At 41.0% G+C, this 21,898-nt stretch overlaps 1 protein-coding gene across 2 annotated transcripts in view; it reads right to left on the bottom strand.

Annotated features, from left to right (window-relative positions):
• Akap10 (A-kinase anchoring protein 10) overlaps window positions 1-21,898 on the bottom strand; it is a 61,691-nt gene that overhangs the window by 19,129 nt on the left and 20,664 nt on the right. For both annotated transcript variants that reach the window (XM_021177654.3, XM_085829941.1), the window contains exons 6-11: window positions 16,041-16,125; window positions 15,177-15,300; window positions 12,033-12,169; window positions 8,553-8,697; window positions 6,419-6,592; window positions 3,298-3,407 (exon numbers count right to left, since the gene is read on the bottom strand). In XM_021177654.3, the coding sequence (XP_021033313.1) occupies window positions 3,298-3,407; window positions 6,419-6,592; window positions 8,553-8,697; window positions 12,033-12,169; window positions 15,177-15,300; window positions 16,041-16,125 (775 nt within the window). The remainder of the gene's footprint in view (window positions 1-3,297; window positions 3,408-6,418; window positions 6,593-8,552; window positions 8,698-12,032; window positions 12,170-15,176; window positions 15,301-16,040; window positions 16,126-21,898) is intronic.

Here is a 21,898-nt window from a genome sequence, read left to right as displayed (position 1 = left end):
AAAGACAAATATCATTTCTAAAATTCAAAGTTAAATAGCTTACCAAAAGCTCAAAAGCTAGAACCACAGCTCATATTGATTCAAGTTATTCAAAGTGAGGCTTATTTGAAATAGAGCCTCTTTTCATAGAAACTGAAAGACACTACTCAATGGAATTCCTTTAAAACCCTAACAAGGCTTATGAAACATAGCATAGGTGATTTACAGTTGTAAAATTCATATAGAGAATAGGCACAAGACTAGCCAAGACAATTTTGAAAAAGAAGTAAAAAAAAGTCTGATTTACTCTACATGATCAGAAAAATGGCAAGTCCAGAATGAAATTGTAGTTCTTCTGTGTGTGCCAGCACAGGTGAGGCCCTGGGCCCAATTAGAAACGCTGAAGACCAAACAAAACTAAGCTAACCAACCAAATCCCTCCTCTCAACCCATGAATGAAATCACTAAACAGAACAAAGTATAATATCAACTGTGGGAAAGTGAGCAGTGGACACTGCTGTGACAGAGTTTACAGTGACTATCTGAGCAGGGAGGAGAGAACACCACTTGTGAGTGATTACAGCAGACAAGAAGCTATGTGGCTTACTGCAACAAGCTCATTTTTATTTAAAAACGAAACAAACAAACAAACAAACAAACAGAAACAACAAAACTATTTGAATTACAATGTAACAGAAGAGAAGACCGAATTCTGGTACTGATGTGTTCTTTTGTGTTCTAGTTTGGAAAGGGTCTTACTTTACAGATACTCTCTCTATCCACTCTCATCTATGCCATGCATGTATGTCAATACACCAACAGACACAAATTATTTGCCTTGGGAAAAACTTACATAATATACATTTTTATATAAAAAATACTAAATTCATCATTTTACAAGCTGGGAGTTTTTTGTTTGTTTTGTTTTATTTTTGTGAGACAGGGTTTCTATGTAGCCCTGGTTGTCCTAGAACTTGCTCTTAGAGAGAATGCCTGCCTCTGCTGTAACTAAAGGCATGAGCCATTGCTACCAATTGACTTTCTTAAGTCAAGTTCTAAGTAAATGAACAATTCCATAACATTAAATTTCATCTTCGAGAAAGAACTCATTTGCACTTTGTTCAGGGGTGTGTGTGTGTGTGTGTGTGTGTGTGTGTGTGTGTGTGTATGTGTACATGTGTATGTATGAAAGCCAGAGGTTGATTTCAGGTATCTTTGTCAATCATTCTCCACTGTATTTACTACTGTCTTAAATTTGTATCCAATGTATTTATATATGTAGTTGGGGAGTGAGAGGCTCATACAACATGACCCCTGTGTAAGGTCAAAGGACAACTCACAGAAGTCAGTTATCTCCTTGTACCATGTGAGTCTCGGGGATTCAACTCAGGTGGTCAGGCTTGGCAGCAACTGCCTTTACCCGCTGAGCCATTTCACTGGCCCCATCCACCTTACTTTTTGAGCCAGGCCTCAAAACTGAACTGAACCTTGCTCGAGTTTGTTGATTCAGTTAGACTGGATTAGGTAAAATGGCTTGGTGAGTAAAGGCACTTTTAGCAGCAAGCCTGGAAACCAGAGTTCAAACCCAGATAATGGCGAGAAGACAAAACCACTTCAACAAAGTGGTAGTCCAACCTTTGGAACACCACTGTACCATGACATGTGTGACCACAGGGACACATAGTCACACATACAATTAAAAAAAAAAAGTTTCTACAAAGTTGACACAGCCAATATGTACTTTCAAAGACAACATGATAAAGTTTTTGTTTTCCTTCAAGGATTTCCCTAGACTTCTCAGTCATCCAAATGCCACTGTTAATTTCTGACAAAAGGCATTAAGGCCTGGTGAAATCCCTTTCACAAACTGCTAAGATCAAGTCCAGCACAGGGTGAGTCATCAAATCCACACACATTTCTGTGTTCAAACACACCAAGGTAGGGGTAATACACACACAGCAGGGCTTATGTAGTCATCAAATACACTTAGGAAAGAAGTCAGTTTGTAAGATATTTCAGAAAGTGGAACACTTTATTGTCTTTTCATTCTAGGCTCAAAAGAACAACTAAGTTCATTCTCAAATACAAAGAAATCACTCAGTTTCCTAAGTATTAACTATGTAACACTCAAGTAATCTCAGCATCTATTTTTAATTCTTTTTTTTTGTTTGTTTGTTTGTTTCTATTTTTTGATTTTAAGATCAAGACTTTTTTGGGGCTGGTGAGATGGCTCAGTGGGTAAGAGCACCCGACTGCTCTTCCGAAGGTCCAGAGTTCAAATCCCAGCAACCACATGGTGGCTCACAACCATCCGTAATGAGATCTGGTGCCCTCTTCTGGAGTGTCTGAAGACAGCTACAGTGTGCTTATGTATAATAAATAAATAAATTAATTAAAAAAAAAAAAGATCAAGACTTTTAAAAAGCTAAAATGGCCAAACATAGTGGCACAGACCTCTGATCCCAGCCTTTGGGAAACTGAGGCTGGCAGATCACTGTGAACCTCATCTATGTACTGAATTCCAAGCCAGTCAAGACTACATAGTGAGACCCTGTCTCAAAATAAATAAGTGAATAAAACGGGTAAAATGTAAACGAGATGGAATGTGTCCAGCAGACAGCTGAGACCTCACTATGGAACTATGACATCATCAATCTGGGACACAGGAGTGGAGTGCTGATGGGAATGGTGTGTGCCCAGTGACTCACTATTTTAATTGCTTTTCATGCATTACTTCATTTATGTCCTTAGTGAGTTGGAGTATTACATCTGAGTCACTAGAAGACTGAGTAGCATGCCTAGACACAGACAGAACTGAAAACTCAAGAACACCTCCCTAGACCTCCTTTAAAACTATTTTTATTTTTTTGGTAAATTTATTGTTGTTATATACATGTGCCTGGTATGTGTGTGAATCCAGGTATGCACATGTCATAACATGCATTGGAGGTCAGATGAAAACACCAAGGAGTTGATTCTGTCTTTCCACCATGGTTCCAGGAACTGACTGAACTCAGGTCCTTCAGGCCTGCTGGCCCCAGAGCCATCCTTTTTGTTCTGTTTGTTTTGTTTTTTTTTTCAGACAGAGTCTCACTGTGTAACCTTGGCTGGCCGGGAATTCACTATGGAGACCAAGCTGGCCTTGAATTTACAAAGATCTATTTGTCTTGGTCTCTTGAGTGCTGAGATTAAAGGTAGGCCACAATGCCTAGCTTCCTTTTAACTACTATATCACATGGCATGTGAAAATGCTGGGCATTTAAACTTTTTTAAAAAACATTAAAAAATGCTAAATTCTACATGCCAAGTTAAGCTTACCCTGCATATGTCCGTTGATATAAAGATTCTGGGTCCAGACTTGCAGCATCCACAATTATTGCTTCATCAAAATTTTTCAGAATTTTAATACTGGCTTTTTTCACACTAGACTACAACAGAAATTAGTATATTATTAAAACAAAACAAAACAGAACAAAACAAAAAAACAGTCCTGAGTTTGGAAGACGAGAGACCAGTGTAAAGTCATTTCAAATATCCAACTCCTTCACTGGGGAATATGGAGAGTTCTGAAACACTCTACAGTTTCAATGGAAAGGAGGAAAGCACGACATACAAATGTACACCAAACAGGACTCCACATCTTCCTTCAACTTTAACTGCCTGTAACTCTTGTGAGCCCTCTCCACCATCCACAGTGGGGTGCTGATGGTCAAGCCTCTGCAGGCAGGCAGCCACTGTAGCTGTGAGCCCAGGAGTGCAGCATCCAGGTTGTGTGCAGAGGAAGCATCTACCGCTGTCCTCCTCATCCTTCAGCTCATCCATTCTTTTCATGCCTCTTTCCTAAGTCATGGAGAGATCATACAGATGTCCCATTTGGGGCTGAACCATCCTTGCTCTCAGGAGGTAGAGCCCTCCCTTCCTTTTTACAGAGCTCTGTACTCTGAGTTAACTGATTTTAATAAAGTCACATAGGGAGTGTGGAGCCAGTGGTCCCTAAATGATATACACTCATAATTTTCCCATTGAAGGAAGATGTGGAGTCCTATTTGCCAGTGAGGGCCACTGACATACACCCCCCTCAACCCATTCTTGTGCAGGCAATCATGATTAAATGGAGTGGGTTGGTCACTACACCCCCAATGAAAGGACATGAGAATAGGAGAGGACTTAGAAAGAAGAAAATCAAGAAGAGAGAGAGAGAGAGAAAAAAAAAAGAGAGACAGAGTGGGGAGAGAGGGAGAAAGAGAAAGGAGAGAGGGAAGGAGGGAAGGATGGAGGGAGGAGGGAAGGGAAGGAGATAAGAATCAGGGAGGGTATGGTGGTAAATGTCTTTAATCCCAGCACTCATGAGGCATTCAAGTGAATCTATGAGTTTCAGGCTAGCCTGGCATACACATTCATGTCCTGGGAAGCCAAGGCTACACAGTAAGACCCTGTCTCAAAAATAGATAAAAATTTAAAAGAAACAACCTTATAAGGGGGGAAATGAGAGGATAATGAGTAGAACTTTGATTAATATATATGAATGAAATTTCAGAACACTATATACATTTAAAAAATCAGCTAACTTAAAAAAAAATACTGAACACGTCCATATTTGCATGACATTGGAGTGGAAATGGGCAACACGTGCATACGGAGTCCAGAGGAGAACTGTGTAGGGTTCGTTATTTCTTTCATCTTTATGTGGGTTTTGTGAGTTGAACTCAGGTCCCATTAAGAGCCTTTTCCAACTGAACTAACCCCTGGTTCTCAGTTGAATTCTTAATGCCTCCTTTTGATTTGCTGTCTTAGGAATATCCCTACGACCTTAGGGAAAATCAGGTAAGATATACTAACACTTTTTTTTTTTTAAAGGAAGACATAACATAGCATTCTAGTTGGAAACAAACCTGAAAGTAGTAAGGAAGCACCCTCAATGAAACAGATGAGCAGGTCAAAGTGCTCACCCTGGAAGCCTGAGGGAGGATATGAGTTACAATCCTAGAACCTGGAACCGACCACTGCAAGTTCTCCTCTGGCTTCCACACTCACACCAGGACATGTGTGTGCCTGCACTCACACACATATCACACACGTTTTAAATAAATTAAAACAGTCTGAATTCACTAGTAATAAAGTATCTTAAACTCAGTTAATAAAATTTCTCAAGTTATAAAAACAGCTCTGGGGGCTGGCGAGATGGCTCAGTGGGTAAGAGCACTAACTGCTCTTCTGAAGGTCCTGAGTTCAAATCCCAGCAACTACATGGTGGTTCACAACCACTCATAATGGGACTGGCATGTCTGAAGACAACTACAGTATACTTATGTATAATAAGCAGGAGCAAGGACTGAGCAAGTGGAGTTGACCGGAGCGAGTGGGGTCAACTGGAGTGGGCAGAGGTCCTAAAAAAAAATTCAATTCCGAACAACCACATGAAGGCTCACAACCATCTGTTCAGCTACAGTGTACCTATATACATAAAATAAATAAATAAATCTAAACAAAAACAAAACAAAAAGCCCCCAGCTCTGTAGAGCTTGATTACTGGGCTGAAGAGAGTAAAGTGCTTGTTATGCAAGCATAAAATCTAAGGTCCAGTCCCAGGACCTACACAAAGAATCGGCATGGTGGAGTGTTTATAATCCCAGACGACACCCCGAGGGAGCACCCTGAGAGAATGTGTACTATGGATGTGACCATGGCCATGTTAAGGGCTGCAGTGCTTCAGAACCAAAGGAATGGCAATGCTTTTCCTTGGTCTAAGTATGGATAGTGACAGCTGTATGCAGGAAATATCAACCACAGCTGCTGCTCTCTGCATTATAACCAAGACTGCTACCCTACGGAGGCCCCTGTACTGAGACTCAGCTGTATATAAAAAATCCACCTGCTTATTTCGCTGTGTATAATAGAGATGATGAATGTCTGGGCTGCTAATGCATCTCCATCAAAGTTCACAGCCCATCTAACCCAGCTTCTCTGTATATGTCACTGTCAACAGAGTCAGGTCAATCCAAAAGCCATGCAAGAGTGGCAACTGGGGAGGTAGAGGCTGGCAGATTCCTGGGCCTTGCTGGTCAGCCAACCTAACCTAATGTTAAGTCCAGGGCCAGTGAGAGAGACCCTATGTCAAAAACCAAGGTGAATAATGTCTGAGGAGTAACATCCAAGGCTGGCCTGTCCTCTGTACTTTTGAGCATGTACACACACATACTTTGTCACTAAAACAAAAAGGCATGTTGTCCAACTGATGAACAGCTTTTATGACAGAACATAATATTTTACAATATAGTAGAAGCCTAATTACTACTGACAGTCTGACTAGAGTTTACAAATAAGCTGATTTTATTTTCTATCTACTACTTAAAACATACGAATGGGATCTGCTGCTGGCATCTGGAGGAGAGGCTCTCTATGCCTCCCATCCCACTAATAGAGTGACATTGGCTAATACCTGAGCAGTGGAGCCATCAGAACCACCTGAGTGAGACTCCTCAGGAAGGCAGACAGAGCCGTGAGCAGCCAGAGAAACATTCCCTCCAAGAAATTCATCTCCTCGAACTGAATGGATGAGATCATTCAAATATTTGTAATAAAGATTGCTGGACAGAAAACCAGGCAAAAAGACCTGAAAGAGGAACAACATTTTAAAGACGAAAATCAAATACATCTAGTAAAGTTTCTTTGAATAGCTTTACCTACAAGCCTATCACCAACAGTGACATCACCATCATTTCTACTTCTCTCTGTTACACTTCTAGCCTTTTGTACAGTTTTCACTGCCACTAAAATCAAGTGTTGTTGCCCGCCCACACTTTTCATGGACATTACATAGTGAGAGGAAATAGTTGGTAGTCTTTACCACATACTGATTTTAATTCTGAATTGACTTCCCTAAGATGAATAATAAGGCATGCGGGCTGAAGAGACGGCTCAGTGGTTAAGAGTTTGAACTGACTGAAGAGGCCCTGAGTTTGGTTGGCAGAACCCACGTCAGGTGGCTCACAACCACCTGTAGCTCAAGCTCCAGGGATAGAACACCTCCAGCCTCGATCGGTGTCTTCACCCAGGTATACAAACCCAAACACAGACTTGAAACTAAAAAGAAATATTTTAAAAATTACAATGAATGAGATTGCTAAGTTTAATTTTAACCTTGAGATATATGGCGAATGTACCTACCAAAGGGATGTTTTCAATTTATATTGCTGGTTGTAGATTATCTGTATCCACACAAGCTTTCTGGTGCTGGTTTTCTTATCTGTTTCCAATTAACTAATGGCACTTGCTGAATAAATGCCAACTAAAGTATGTCTTTATGGTCACTTAAGAATTATTAATGGTGCTGAATAAGTACTCATTTATCGTTTCCCATTACAGACTTCCTTTACAGCACTTGTAACAACTGTTGGTATGTCTGTCTGTAATTAAAATATCTTTTTTTTTAATTTTTATTTTTTGGTTTTTCGAGATAGGATTTCTCTGTATAGTCCTGGTTGTCCTGGAACTCACTTTGTAGACCAGGCTGGCCTCGAACTCAGAAATCCACCTGCCTCTGCCTCCCGAGTGCTGGGATTAAAGGCGTGTGCCACCATGCCTGGCCTAAAATATCTTTTTATAGACCTAAGTTCCAGAGGTCAAAAGCCCCATTAGTCATTTATGAGAGAAATTGATGAAAATTATAAAAGTGAGCAGGGCCGGGCATGGTGGCGCACACCTTTGAACCTCCTGTTCCTGGGTCCTCAGCACTAGGATTATAGAGGCTACCTCTCCATACCTGGTTTCTTGAGAAATTACTAAGGGTCAGGAGGTGGTAGTGGCAGCGTACACCTTTGATCCCAGCACTAAGGGAGGCAGAGGCAGGTGAATTTCTGTGAGTTCCAGGACAGCCAGGGCTATACAGTAAAACTGTCTCAAAAAACCAACAACAACAAAAAAATTAAGAAAGAAAGAAAGAAAGAAAGAAAGAAAGAAAGAAAGAAAGAAAGAAAGAAAGAAAAAGAAAGGGGTGGGGAGGGAGAGGGAGAGAGAGGGAGGGAGGGAGGAAGGAAGGAAGGAAGGAAGGAAGGAAGGAAGGAAGGAAGAAGAAGGAAGGAAGGGAAGGAAATGGAATTCCTGAGGATACTAACAAGCCTGACTGAGTTACCTTCCAAGCATCTATATACATTCAGTATTTTTGTGCATGGCATTTTAGAATCATCAATGTTTCAATCTTGAGGATCAATAGATATTTGTCAATTATTCAGAAATTAACTTTGTCTCATACTGCTACTATAGCTAATAACAGTATTTTTAATGTGATGGTCATTAAGATAATAAGCATTTTATACCATTACTTTATTTTAATACTGTATAACTTTGATGTTATTTCTATTTTACCGATGAGGAAATGGTATTAGACGTTCAGTAACAGCCTGGGCTGGTTTAGCCTACAAAAGTAAGGTTAATACACACCCAGTCAAGACTCAAGTCTCTGCTCTTAATCACTGTGCTGTACTGTTTCAACTTCCCACAGTTGTAATACATTTTATTTTCAGAGTTCCACAAATAAAACTTCTCATAGTTTAACATTTGAAGATCTTGGTTACCTTCTCCATGGTTGTCCAGGCCTGACGTAATGGAGTTGTGAAACAATTAGGAAGTGGTCCACCTTCCCTGCAGATATTAGATTCAATTTCTAATCGTACAACATCATCAAATCCAAGGGGGTGTGTGGCTTGGAGGGAAAAGTACCTATGCAAAAGATTCGAAGTATAACCAAATTACACACAAGATGAAACAGCTGTCTCCTCTTACAGACACTCTTACTGGGGCTGAGTGACTCCACTCCAGACCTTCAACTGCAGGACCAGGGAAGGAAAGTGCTACTGTGTACCCTTTTGCTGATTCTCATGCCCTCTAGAAAACCTGCTACTTTTCAGCTGTCTTCCAAACATCTTCAGTTCCTACCTAGCCAGCTCTGCAGGTCCTTGAGTTGTGAGACAGGTTACACAGAAGCAAAGAAACCAACCAGCCACACATACTCAATGGACACCTGTTTTCTCTCTAGGATCTAAATAGGAGTTTGTAACAAAATTTCTTAGCTAAGACTCTATCATTTTCCCTGAAAAGAGTAACAAAGACTTGTGCACAAGATAATACTGAAACACACCACCACACCTAGCATTGTAATAAACACATGGGAATCCAAAACGAACTAAAGGTGAGGCTGATGGATTTAACTGGAGTTAACTCAGAGGACCTGCTAATGATTTAGAGCAGAAAGGAAAAAGTAGTGGATGAGAACCCCAAAGAATCTGAACGTAATGGGATACAGTGCAACTAGTGTTTGGTACTTTGATTATGCATACAAAAATGCAATAAAAGCCGGGCGTGGTGGCGCACGCCTTTAATCCCAGCACTTGGGAGGCTGAGGCAGGCGGATTTCTGAGTTCGAGGCCAGCCTGGTCTACAGAGTGAGTTCCAGGACAGCCAGGGCTATACAGAGAAACCCTGTCTCGAACCCCCCCCCCAAAAAAAAAAATGCAATAAAAGCAGGGAAAGAAAACTTCCACATACTTTACAGCTCTCTGCCTCCATCTGTGACAGACACATGGAAAGGATAGTGATACGTACAGGAAACAGAAGGATAAACAAGCAGGAAACAAGAAAGTCCAACCCAACAACCAACGAACAAAATAGCAGCACCCATAGGACATAGTCTTGGAAGAATGACTTCCAAGGTGAAAGCAGGCCTGCTCTGAGCAGTTACTGTGCTCCAGCCTGGACTGGGTGGGGCCCAGGGCCACTGTTCTACCCCAGTAGAACACAAACTGTTCTCTCTTCATCAGCCTTTCCATATCTCCTGTGCTACAGGCAAGGAGTTAACAAGTATTCTCAAATGAGTTTAACTTCCAGGCACCCAGATCAAGCTTCAAATATGCATTCTTCCCATTGCAACAGCCATCACTCTCTTTACCCAATACCTCCCACTAACCCAGCACAGCAGGGTGAGCACTGGGCTAAACAGGAAGAACTAGATCTGTTAGAGTTCCACTACCCCCTGCCCTCTGACTGACTTTGGGAAACAATGTTCTCCACAGGACTTAGTTCTCTACCTTCAAAACAGAAAAATCAGATGAGATGCTTAATCTGGTTATTCATCAGAGTTATCTAGAATGTTTTCAAAGGAATAAGCATTCCCAAGTCTCCCCTTCAAACCTGTTGAACCAGAATCTAAAACACAGGACTGGAAGCAAATTTTAAACAAGGTCCTAGATGAATTTTTTTTTTTTTTTAAAGATTAATCTTATTTACATGTTTGGGTGTTTTGCCTGCAAATGTCTGTGCACAATGTGGGTGCCTGGTCCTTGTATCCCCTGGAACAGCAGTTATAGATCGTTGTGAACCAAAATGTGGGTGCTGGGACCTGAACTCAGAAGAGCAACCGTTGCTCTTAACCATTGAGATGTCTCTCCAGTCCCTTGTAGATGAACATTATGCAGACAGCTTGACACAAATCTGCAGTCTCATGTTTAGCATCCACTGGTCTAGACATTCCTGCTCTTTTCAATGGCATCAAAGAGTTCTTGCTTTTATTATTTTTTAATGTGTGCATGTGTTGTCTGTTTGAATGAGCAAAATGTATGTACAGGCCCCTTGAGCCATCCCCTAGAGACGGGAGTTACACACGGTTCTGAGGTGCCTAACACGGTGATGGAAGCAGGAATTGAGATCTCTGAAGAATAAATGCTCTTAGTTTCGGAGTCACCTCTCCAGCCACCAGGCCTGAGGAATTCTTTTAATCCCCAAGTCAACCCTTTTAATTTGTCTATGGATACAAACAACAAATTTCCTCACAAAAAAGAAAAACACAAGTGTAAAGAATAAATTGAATTTAGTCAGGGAACAGGACTATGGTGACAGAGCTGGCTACAGTCTTATCATTTGCCTGAGCAGATGTTTTAATTATATTTATAGTCAGATTTTTTTTTTTCCAACTTCTTGTCTTTGGTGAAAACTACTGAGAAATTGGCTGGTATAGTCCAGAGGTAAAGGACATGCTTAGCGTGTACAAGGCCATGGGTTCAATTCCTAGCACCAAAGACAAAACGCAAAAATTACTGAAAGAAAAAAACAACAACAACCCCCACCCTCCACTATTTATTATCACAGCAGGTTAAAGGTATGATACATCTACACCCTTTCCAATGTGTTCCAGTTATTTTAGTGTACGTCCTATTGTGTTCTAGAAACGTTTTTATTACCCAAATACAAGTCCTCTTTCCTTGTCCTTATACTAGGGACGATGCTGGTTCCTAAGACAGGCTCTTCGGCTGGGTTCTGCAAGCCCTCTTTCCATCTTGGTCCTCGCTAAATGCTGCATTTCCCCACTTGTCTGGATAACTCCCATTGGTTCTTTTTTTTGCTCTTTTCGTGTATATATGCATGCACAATCACATGTATATGTGCAAGTGATTATGCATATGTGTACCTACATGTGTGGGAGCCACAGGTTGATGCTGGGAGGAGTCTTCCTTGATGGCTCACTTTCTTTCTTTTTTGAGGCAGGGTTTCTTTTTCTTTTTCTTTTTTTTTTTTAAAGATGGAACCGCGGTCCTCTTGAAGACCAGCAGTACTCTTAGCAGCTGAGTTATCCAGCCCCAAAGCAGGACTTTTAATCAACCCCCAGCCTTGTCCCCAAGCCGCCGTCGCCACTGCCTCCTCTTCTTCTTCCTCCTCCTCTTCTAATTGTATATGAGTATGCTATTTTTGCTGAGAGTTGAACTCAGGACTCCTGGAAGAGTACCCACCTTCGCTAAGCAATCTCTCCAGACCTTCAATTTATTCTTAAGGATCTAAACCAAGTTTCTGTCTGTGAAACCCTTCTGAGTACCACACCTTGGTCCTGCTAACTATAAAAACACAATAATTTCCTCAGTAGGAACTTTTGTTCTCCGACTGGAGAGCTCTGTATCTATCCCATCCAAGTCAGCTTTTATGCTGTCTTGTGGACTCACTGACAGCAGAAATGGACTTTGTTCAAAGTTATCATCCAGTGCATATAGTGAATGCTCAGAACAACTCACTTGTCATATAAAATCATGGCATCATTCTGAGCTTCCTGTCCATCATACTGGCCCTTTTTGGCAGCAAGCTGAGACTGGAAATTATCCGCTGCTAACCAGAATTGTAAGATATTCACTGCATCTTCTTTTTCCATGTACTAGGAAGAAAAACACAAAAGAGTAAGACAAGAAGCAGTTCTCTCGTGACCTATAATTTCTATGTTGTTAGCAATAAAGTCAAAAGGATCCCCTGCACTCCACACCTTCCAGCTACATGTAGAAACCTGAAGTAGACAAGTTTAAAAATTCTTTCAGGGGAGAGGGGAATAAAAAGAATGACAACAAAACCCCACACCCTGTACCAGGAGATGCAAACTTCAGTGCACCAGAGCAAAACTCAGACAAATTTGGGCTCATACTCCCTCACCAGTAATGACAGTGAGCTAACTGAACTAATTCTTTTACACCCAGTCACAGCTATCATTCTGTAAGAATGCATGGACACTCCATGAGGACAATATGAACAAATACTCATTTCAAGTATGGTTAAAAGGGAAAACAATGAAAACCAAGTTGACTTTTAGTGTACTTTTGCAAAAAAGGCACAGTTCAAGCATCTAGGTTGCTATTTTGCCAAGTGATGTTGTGAACTGTGAACCTAGAACCTCCTAACGGTTAGAACAGAACCCACCACAGCAATCTTTATCATAGTCACTTGTTTTGCAACACAAATAGTTTCATTTGCTAAAATCTAATAAGCGGTTATATAAAGCTGTATGCCTTACCTGCTGTGGGTGGATAATGCTGCTCCCAGAAGCCAAGGTTATTAAACCAAATCTAAGTGCCATAGTGGGCTATCTTCCTGTAAGCTGTTGTGTAGAGAGACACCCCCCCACCCGAGGCCCTCAACATAATACAGGCAATTGCCATTGTAGCTGCTTGCTCACCAGTACTAGATGGTAAGACCCCACTGCTGAAGAAATCACTTTGGTCACATGATATAAAGAAATCAAGCAGGAAGTGGAATGGATGTTTCTTCCCTGCTAGTTAGCCCTTATAAGTTGGAAGGTACCATCAACTGTGCTGGGGAAGAATTGTTATATTGCTATAGCCTCCAATACTTCTGACCAGCCAGGCAAAATGAGCCCACTGGTACCACAGTAGCAAGTCTGTTATGGAGCTAACCAATTGTTTCCTGGTTATATTTGATACCCACTTCAAAGGAAGGAATCCACATTGTTACTTTAAACCCAATCAAAAGGTCATGGCTGAGGTCAGAAGCCCCAGTGAAGAAACTATTGCTATTGTTTTGCTAAATGGATATGATGTGCCTTCTAAATAACATGTTCATACATACAGAACAGAGCTATTGTCACTTTTTTTCAAAGATTTATTTATTATTATTATGTAAGTACACTGTAGCTGTCTTCAGACACACCGGAAGAGGGAGTCAGATCTCATTATGGATGGTTGTGAGCCACCATGTAATTGCTGGGATTTGAACTCGGGACCTTTGGAAGAGCAATCAGTGCTCTTAACTGCTGAGCCATCTCTCCAGTCTGCTATTGTCACTTTTAATGAGAGTTGGTTTTTTTGTTTGTTTGTTTGTTTGGGTTTTTTTGAAAGTCTCTTTGTGTAGCTTTGGTTGGCCTAGAACTCATTATTTGTACATCAGGCTATCTTTGCACTCACAGAGATCCTCCTGCCTCTGCCTCTCCAGTGGTAGGATTAAAGATACACAATACCATGTCCGCCTTCTTTTTGCAGTGATTACTGGTGACTGCAGAGATCCCATAAATAACTACTGAATGTGCAACTATAAATGGGGCATCTGTATCACTACTCCATGGCTCAAGGAATATCATGGAGGAAGAATCAGAAAGAATTAGGAATTTAAGAGCTGGAAGGAGATGAGTAATGTACAACACTGTGGCTGTTCCCCTACTGAACTCACAGCAGCTGTGACTACCTGCAAAGATTTCCATAAACTAGGCCCATCAACAACCTTGTGGAAGGGGACGGTTCACAGGGCTATGTAACTCCTTAAAGCTTTACACAAAGTTAATGATGGATGGGGGAGGGAGAGACATCTTCTTCACTGGTAAAGTTGATGGTAAGGTGTCCATGCTTTTGCAAACAATCCTAATGAAACTCACTGGGGGACAGACACACATTCACCAAAAAAAAAAAAAAAAAGGAAGGAAGGAAGGAAGGGACAGTTGAGAAATGAAGGGAATTAGGAGAAGGATAAATAACAAGGTATTTGTGTGAATATAATCAAAATACATTATAATCTATGAATCTGTCATAATGAAGCTCACTATTATGTGTGTTTTATTTGTGGCAATAAAACCTTTTTAAAAAGACTTTATTCAGCGTGTATATGAAGTGCATGCAGGAAAACCTGTGTTCACCTGTGAATAGGCCAGAGACTGATAGCAGATGTGAGCCTTTATTGCACTCTATCTTATTTTTTGACACATGGTCTCTTACCAAGCTTGAAGCTCAGTGGTGAACTGTCTAGATAACTTGTCAAGGCTCCAAAGAGCCTCTCCACTTCCCAATACTGAGCAAACTGATGGGTGTGGCCATGCCGACATCCCCCATGGATTCCATGGATCTGAACTCAGGTCCTCACGCTGGTGCAGCACACACTTGGCTACTGAGCCGTCTCCCCAGCTCCTATTTATTTTTGAGGTGGTCCAGGTTGTCCTCAAAGTCATTATGTAGCAAAGAATGGATAACCTTAAATTTTTGATCCTCTTGCCTCCACCTCAATAATGCTGGAATTACAGGTTTGCACCACCATGCCCAGTTTCACATAGTGACAGGGACTGATCTCAGAGCTTCATGCACACTAGGCAAATATTCTGCCAACTGAGCTACATCCCAGCCTTCAATTTTATGGCTTTAAAACCATTCAAACTGTCTTTTATATTGTATTTTCTTATAGTGTAGCTAAAGTACTTTTTAAAAATTAGGGTTATTTTATGAGTTTCCTCTTTAATCTGATAAATATGCCATTGACATACTCTTGCCATTAAGTACAACCTAAAACAATCATTTTGCGAATGAATTATCTCTTTTATGTCATTTTCTTCAGACAGGGTCCCAGCATGGAGCTGGAATGCTCTAGAAGAATATAAAAGAAAACACAGAATTTACCTCAGAAAAATAAAAGAGGGCTGACTCACAGAAGAGAATATCAGCCAGGTAAACAGTCCCACTGGTCAGCACTTCAATCTGGTATTTACAGAAATGGTGACTTCGCAGAAACTCACTAAAGTGCCTGCACGTGAACAAAAAGAAAATATTTGAGGGAAGGATCAAGGAAAGAGCATAACTGGAAAAAAAATACTCTTTCCAAAACTATTCCTAGTCAATCTTTTTTCAAATATGTTTTTTCAAGACAGGATTTCTCCTGTATCCCTGGCTATCCTGGAACTCATTCTGTAGACCAGTGCTGGGATTAAAGGCATACACCATCACAGCCTGGCTTTATTCCCATAAAATCTTACAGGCTTAGGTCAAGGCTACCGTATTTCCCAAGGTGCTGCTCCTGACTCCTTTCAGCTGTAAGCCATCTCTCAGTGAGTTTGTAGCTTTCTTCTGATGGTTAACATGTACTACCTTGTGTTACAGTAACCAAAAAGCATGGCCTCTTTCTTTTATTAAGCTGTAACTTCCTTCAAGGCAGATTTCTATCTACTTGTGGCCCCTTACAAAAACATGTAATAAATACCAAGTAAAAAATGAACATATAGATTTTTAAAGGCACACAACAGTAATCTTAAAAAGTCTGGAGACAGTTTATTGTTATTTAGTTATAGAGCATAAATTCAAAGCATGAACAAATCAGATGTCCATTTGAAGACATGCATTACTAAACTAGGAAATCCTAAGTCATATACCACAGTCTCAATCACCCCAATGACTTTATCCAAGTGCAGTGTTTTTAGTTGAGTAAAGTCCATTTTCCAACCAGGAGCTAGAATCCCCAGGAATGCTAATGTGAGAGTATGAACTTACTCTTGCTCCATTGCACTAAAGACTACAGCCTGTGCCAGAACGAAACAGTTGGGATCCACCTGTCCATCTTCTCCACAAATCTTTGCTGTGAAAAAAATAGCAATTGAATTTCCACTAAATTCAAGCTATACCCACTTTAAATAAAATTGGGAAATAATAGGGCATACACATGAGGTTTCCAGTGGAACTAAAAGGGCTGGCAAGATGGCTCAGTAATGCTTGCTGCCAAACCTGATGATGACTCAAGTTCAATACCCATGTGGTGAGAGAAGAGAACCAATTCCCACAGATTGTCATCCAACCTCTACTGTGACACATGTACCAACGCCCAAAATAAGTAACTAAATATCTAAATAAAAGAACGAAAAGAAAACATAGGTACCATCTTGGGACCAGAAAAATCTTATGAGATATGCATATGGGAAACCGATCAAAACACTGAACAAGACAAGCATTTCTATACATTAAATTGCTCCGGGCTGGTGAGATGGCTCAGTGGGTAAGAGCACCCGACTGCTCTTCCGAAGGTCCGAAGTTCAAATCCCAGCAACCACATGGTGGCTCACAACCACCCGTAATGAGATCTGATGCCCTCTTCTGGTGCGTTTGAGGACAGCTACAGTGTACTTACATTAAATAAATAAATAAATAAATATTTAAAATAAATAAATAAATAAATTGCTCCAAAAACAGAATGAAAAGGCAAATAAAACAAATGGGCCTAGGAGTAGAAATGGACCAGGGGTTAACAGAGGACTCAAGTATGGTTCCCAGCGCCCATGTCAGCTCGATCATAACCACATATAATCCCAGCTCCAGGGAACAAGAACCTGAACTCAAATGTACATACCCACACACAGATATATGTATACACACATAGTTTAAAATAATAAAATCTTCTTTAAAAGTCAGGACATGTATGACAATTAAAAGTTTAGCATCAATGAATGGCCTACATCCCAAATAAAAACTGAACTAAGAACATGACAGAGATTCCAAAAGAACAGAGGTGGGCAGCACTCTTAACATTACCCAGGTCATCAACCTGCTTTCTTCTATTTAAAAAAATAACGCCGGACGTGGTGGCACACGTCTTTAATCCCAGCATTTGGGAGGCAGAGGCAGGCGGATTTCTGAGTTCGAGGCCAACCTGGTCTGCAAAGTGAGTACCAGGACAGCCAGGACTACACAGAGAAACCCTGTCTCGAACCCCCCCCCCCAAAATAACAACAACAACAAAAAAAAAATGGCTATTATGAAGAGATACATAAACTTGTGAGTTATCAAATGAAGCAGACAGCAGACAAAAAAATCAACACAAAACTGCTTCAGAAATTATATATATGTAATATGTGTAGACGTATACACATATGCATTTATGTGTGTATATATAATGCTACAGAAATTATAGATAATATATAATATGCATATATATTTATACACATAGTAATTATTTAATAGCATATGCTTAAGCAAGCTAGGGCAGAGGAAAACTTATACCCCTAACAGGAGCACACACAGCGTAGGCAATTTGATAGTTTCTATATTAGCTTTTAGGGGGGAGACAAGCATTATGTAATCCTGGCTAGCTGTAATTCTTTGAAGACCAGACTAGCCGCAGATTTATAGAAATCCACCTACCCCTGCCTCTGGAAAAATAAAATATTTTTATTCAGCACACTACTTCTAAGACTATGTAACCTAATGAACTATGGATTTAAACATTTAGAAGTGAGTGTTATGAAGAAAGCTACCTAAAATACATCATAGAAAAACCCTGAAGCAACCATCAAGGCCAGCTCTGCTCAGCCCCTATCAGGAAGCCCAAGGTCAGTCACACCCTGACCCCTTTACTCAGCACTCCCCAGACAGTGCTCAGCTGTGCTATGGATATGTGTGTCATCCTTGAACAATTTCCTAGCAGTCTGACCGTAAACTTCTTGGAGTCTCTGGAGTTACGAGAGTCTTTATCCTATGCTTATAAGATAATCAGTATTTAGGAACACCTAGAAAGCTTCAGGAAAGGGTCTGGTCACCAGAATGACTTGGGGCCCATGGCCATGGCCTATTGAGAGGGTTAGGATTTCCAGGGAAGGGGACTGAAGGCCAGGTACTCAATACTCTTGGCCAATACTCATACTCAGCTATGCGCACACAATGAAACCTCTATTAAAACCTAATGTACATAGCCCGGCGTGGTGGCACACGCCTTTAATCCCAGCACTCGGGAGGCAGAGGCAGGCGGATTTCTGAGTTCGAGGCCAGCCTGGTCTACAAAGTGAGTTCCAGCACAGCCAGGGCTATACAGAGAAACCCTGTCTCGAAAAAAAAAAAAAAACCTAATGTACAGGGCTGAGAAAGAGGAATTATACATTAATGACCATACAGAGGGTGGCATGCATGTGGAAAAAGCACAAAGTTTCATGTTCCTTCTCTAATTTGCCCTGTACATAGCTTTCCATCGACTATGGACTTGCATCCTTTCTAAATATCCTTTATAATAAATTAGAAAATGTAACTATTTTCCTAGATTCTGCAAGTTGCTCTAGCAAATGTATCAAACCCAAGGAGAGTAAATGAGAGTCAGCAATGTAGGCTGCAACCTTCTTAGAAGAGAAAATCTTGTGGGACAAAGCCCTCAACCTGTAGAATCTGAGGCTATTTCCAGGTGACAGAACTGAATTGACAAAGATGACATCCAAGTAGCATCTGCCAGAGAACCATATAATTAACTGGTTGTTGACAGGGAAGGCCCCATGTATCCAGGGTCACAGACCAGTCTCCCAATTGTCAAAGCATAGCAGGAGAAGCTAAATGTTTCTTATTACAGCATGTTTCCCCTCAGGCATCTAGCACCTCCTCTGTTCTCTCTGCTGAGGACTTTGTTTCCTACTTCACTGAAAATCCAGAGCAATGAGATTACCCTCTTCTGTCACATGGGCTTCCACCACCCCAGAGTGCATTTGTTCCTATCACTTCACATGACCCTTTATTCTTTCTTTTTCCTTTCTTCCTTAATTACTGTATGTGTATGAGTGTTTTGCCTGCATGTCTATATATGCACTATGTGCATGCCTGGTGCTCAAGGAGGCCAGAGAGAGTGCAGATCACCTAGAACAGGAGTTAGACAGTTGTGCACAGCCATGTGGGTGCTGAGAACTGAACTCTGGTTCTCTGCAAAAGCACCAAGTACTCTTACCCACTAAGCCACTCTCCAGCCCACATGAACCTTTCTTGCTCCTATCTGAGCACCCTTCCACTCCGGCTCTGAAATCCCACTGTTTCTGCCTCCTCAGGCTTTTATGTCAGTGCTCTCTCATTATTCATCAGCTGCCAAGAGGGTGCTAAGCACACAATCCTGTTGAAATGTGATAACACACTTTGTGGTTGTAATACCTCACTTTAGAAACAAAACCAAAGGCCTTGTTCCTTGACTTCACACTCTTCATAGCAATATGGCTGGCTCATAAGAATTTTCAATACTTCCTGCTTCATTCTTTATTCTTTCTCGTTTCTTTTGAGATGAGGGTCTCACTACGTAGCTCTGGCTGTCTTAGAACTTACTATGTAGACCAGGCTGGCCTTAAACTCACAGAGATTTGCCTGCCTCTGCTCACTTAGTGCTGGGATTTAAGGCATGCACCACCATGTTCAGCTCTTTAAAGACTCTTAAAATTAATTTATCTACACTACTATTACTAATTCTTAATTCTGAATTCTTAGTGTTCATCTTATTTAGTAGCATCATTTAACATCTTTCCCTCTCCCTAAAACTATACTTTCACCCATTTCTACCTCCCAACAATGGAATTCGAGTTATGCACAGGCACACCCAGATTATCCCCTAGTTTTTTTTTTTTAACTTTATTTTATGAATCAACAAACAGGGTTTCTCTGTATAGCTCTGGCTGTCCTGGAACTCACTCTGTAGACCAGGCTGGCCTCGAACTCAGAAATCCACCTGCCTCTGCCTCCCAAGTGCTGGGATTAAAGGCATGCACCACCACTGCCCTACAATAAACTTTTTTAAAGGCTTGTTTATATATTTTATGTATATGAGTGTTCTATATGCATTCACACCTGCATGCCAGAAGAGGGATTAGATCTTATTATGCTGGGAGCTTTCTCCCATTTAAAACAAAAACAAAAAACCAATGTACTTTATGTGAATAGGTGTTTTGCTTGTATTTATTTTTGTGCACCACATACATTCCTGGTGCCCACTGAGGCTAGAGAGGGCATCAGTCCGCCTAGAACTGGAGTTACAAATGGCTGTGAGCCACTCACTGTGTGGGTACTGGGAATTAAACTCACATCCTCTGAAAGAGGAGCAGTCCTCTTAACTACTGAGCCATTTCTCCAGTCCCAAAAGAGTTTTCTTTTTGTATTTTTTATTTCTGTGGTGTGTGTGTGTTATATGTGTGCAGGTCATAGGGTCCCCCAGAGCTGAAGTCACAGGGTACTAAGAACTGAAATGGGGTCTTCTGGGAGAGAAGGAAGTGCTCTTACCCACTTAGCCCTTTCTCTAGTACCTCTTCTCCACAACTTTAAAGTTTGAGCCAGAGAAAATATAACTGTTGACATAGCTTTGCCTATGCACTCATATGTATGATGGAAATACATCCTTGAAATGTTTGCCTTAACAACTCTGAAATTCTTCAATTTTTTTCTATCCTAGTTTTGTTTTGTTTTGTTTTGTTTTTGTTTTTCAAGACAGGGTTTTTCTGGCTGTTCTGGAACTCACTCTGTAGACCAGGCTGGCCTCGAACTCAGAAATCCACCTGCCTTTGCCTCCCAAGTGCTGGAATTAAAGGCGTGCGCCACCACCACTGCCCAGCCCATAATGTATTTTTATGAAAATACATTAAAAAAAAAGATGTTTGCCAGTCTAACAAAAACAAGAACAAAACAAAACACAAACAAACCCTATATGCCATGTCCTTGAAAGCACCAGCTTCCCTATTCTCAAGCTTTCTCATTTTCAAGCTTCCTTATTTACAAAGTAGTAAGTGTAACTGTATTTATTTATAAGAAGAGATTCTTATTCAATACATGGAAAGTCCTCAGAATATTGTCTAAGTCTTACAGAGTAGTCAATAAAATGTTTTTTTGTTTTGTTTTGTTTTGTTTTTTCGAGACAGGGTTTCTCTGTGTAGCCTTGGCTGTCCTGGAACTCACTCTGTAGACCAGGCTGGCCTCGAACTCAGAAATCCGCCTGCCTCTGCCTCCCGAGTGCTGGGATTAAAGGCGTGCGCCACGACGCCCGGCTTTTTTTTTTTGTTTTTTTTTGTTTTTTTTTTTGGTCAATAAAATGTTATTTTTGCTATTAGTGGTCCCACTCCAAGATTCTGAGTCAACATGCAAGAGAGAAGTGAGCTAAAATCAGATAAAAGTACCTTGAGAGGTTAAAGATTGGTACTGCAGTTAAGAGCACTTACTGCTCTTGCAGATGACCTAGGTTTAGTTCCCAGCATCCACACAGAGGCTCACAATTGCCTGTCACTCCAGTTCCAGGGATCAAATGCCCTCTTCTGACTTTTGTGGGCTCCTGCATGCACATGGTACACACACACACACACACACACACACACACACACACACACACACCCCACAATCTCATAATCTCTTTGGACCTGAGGGATGGTCCAGAAGTTAGGAGCACTTGTTGCTCTGGCAGAGGACATGGGTTCAGTATGTAGCACTCACATGACCACACTCAACTGCTCTAGTTCTCGGAGCCTGATGCTCTCTTCTGGCTTCTATGAGCTCTTGCACTCATGTCATACACATCAATTCATACACGCACACACACACACATCACACACACATAAAAATAGTGTATTTCTTTTTGGCTGGGT

This window comes from Mus caroli, unplaced genomic scaffold (genome assembly GCF_978045245.1).
Source record: "Mus caroli unplaced genomic scaffold, Mus_caroli_1 scaffold_13, whole genome shotgun sequence".
NCBI lineage: Eukaryota > Metazoa > Chordata > Mammalia > Rodentia > Muridae > Mus > Mus caroli.
Note: the sequence above shows the minus strand (reverse complement) of the source record. Positions and strands in the feature narration are given on the sequence as shown.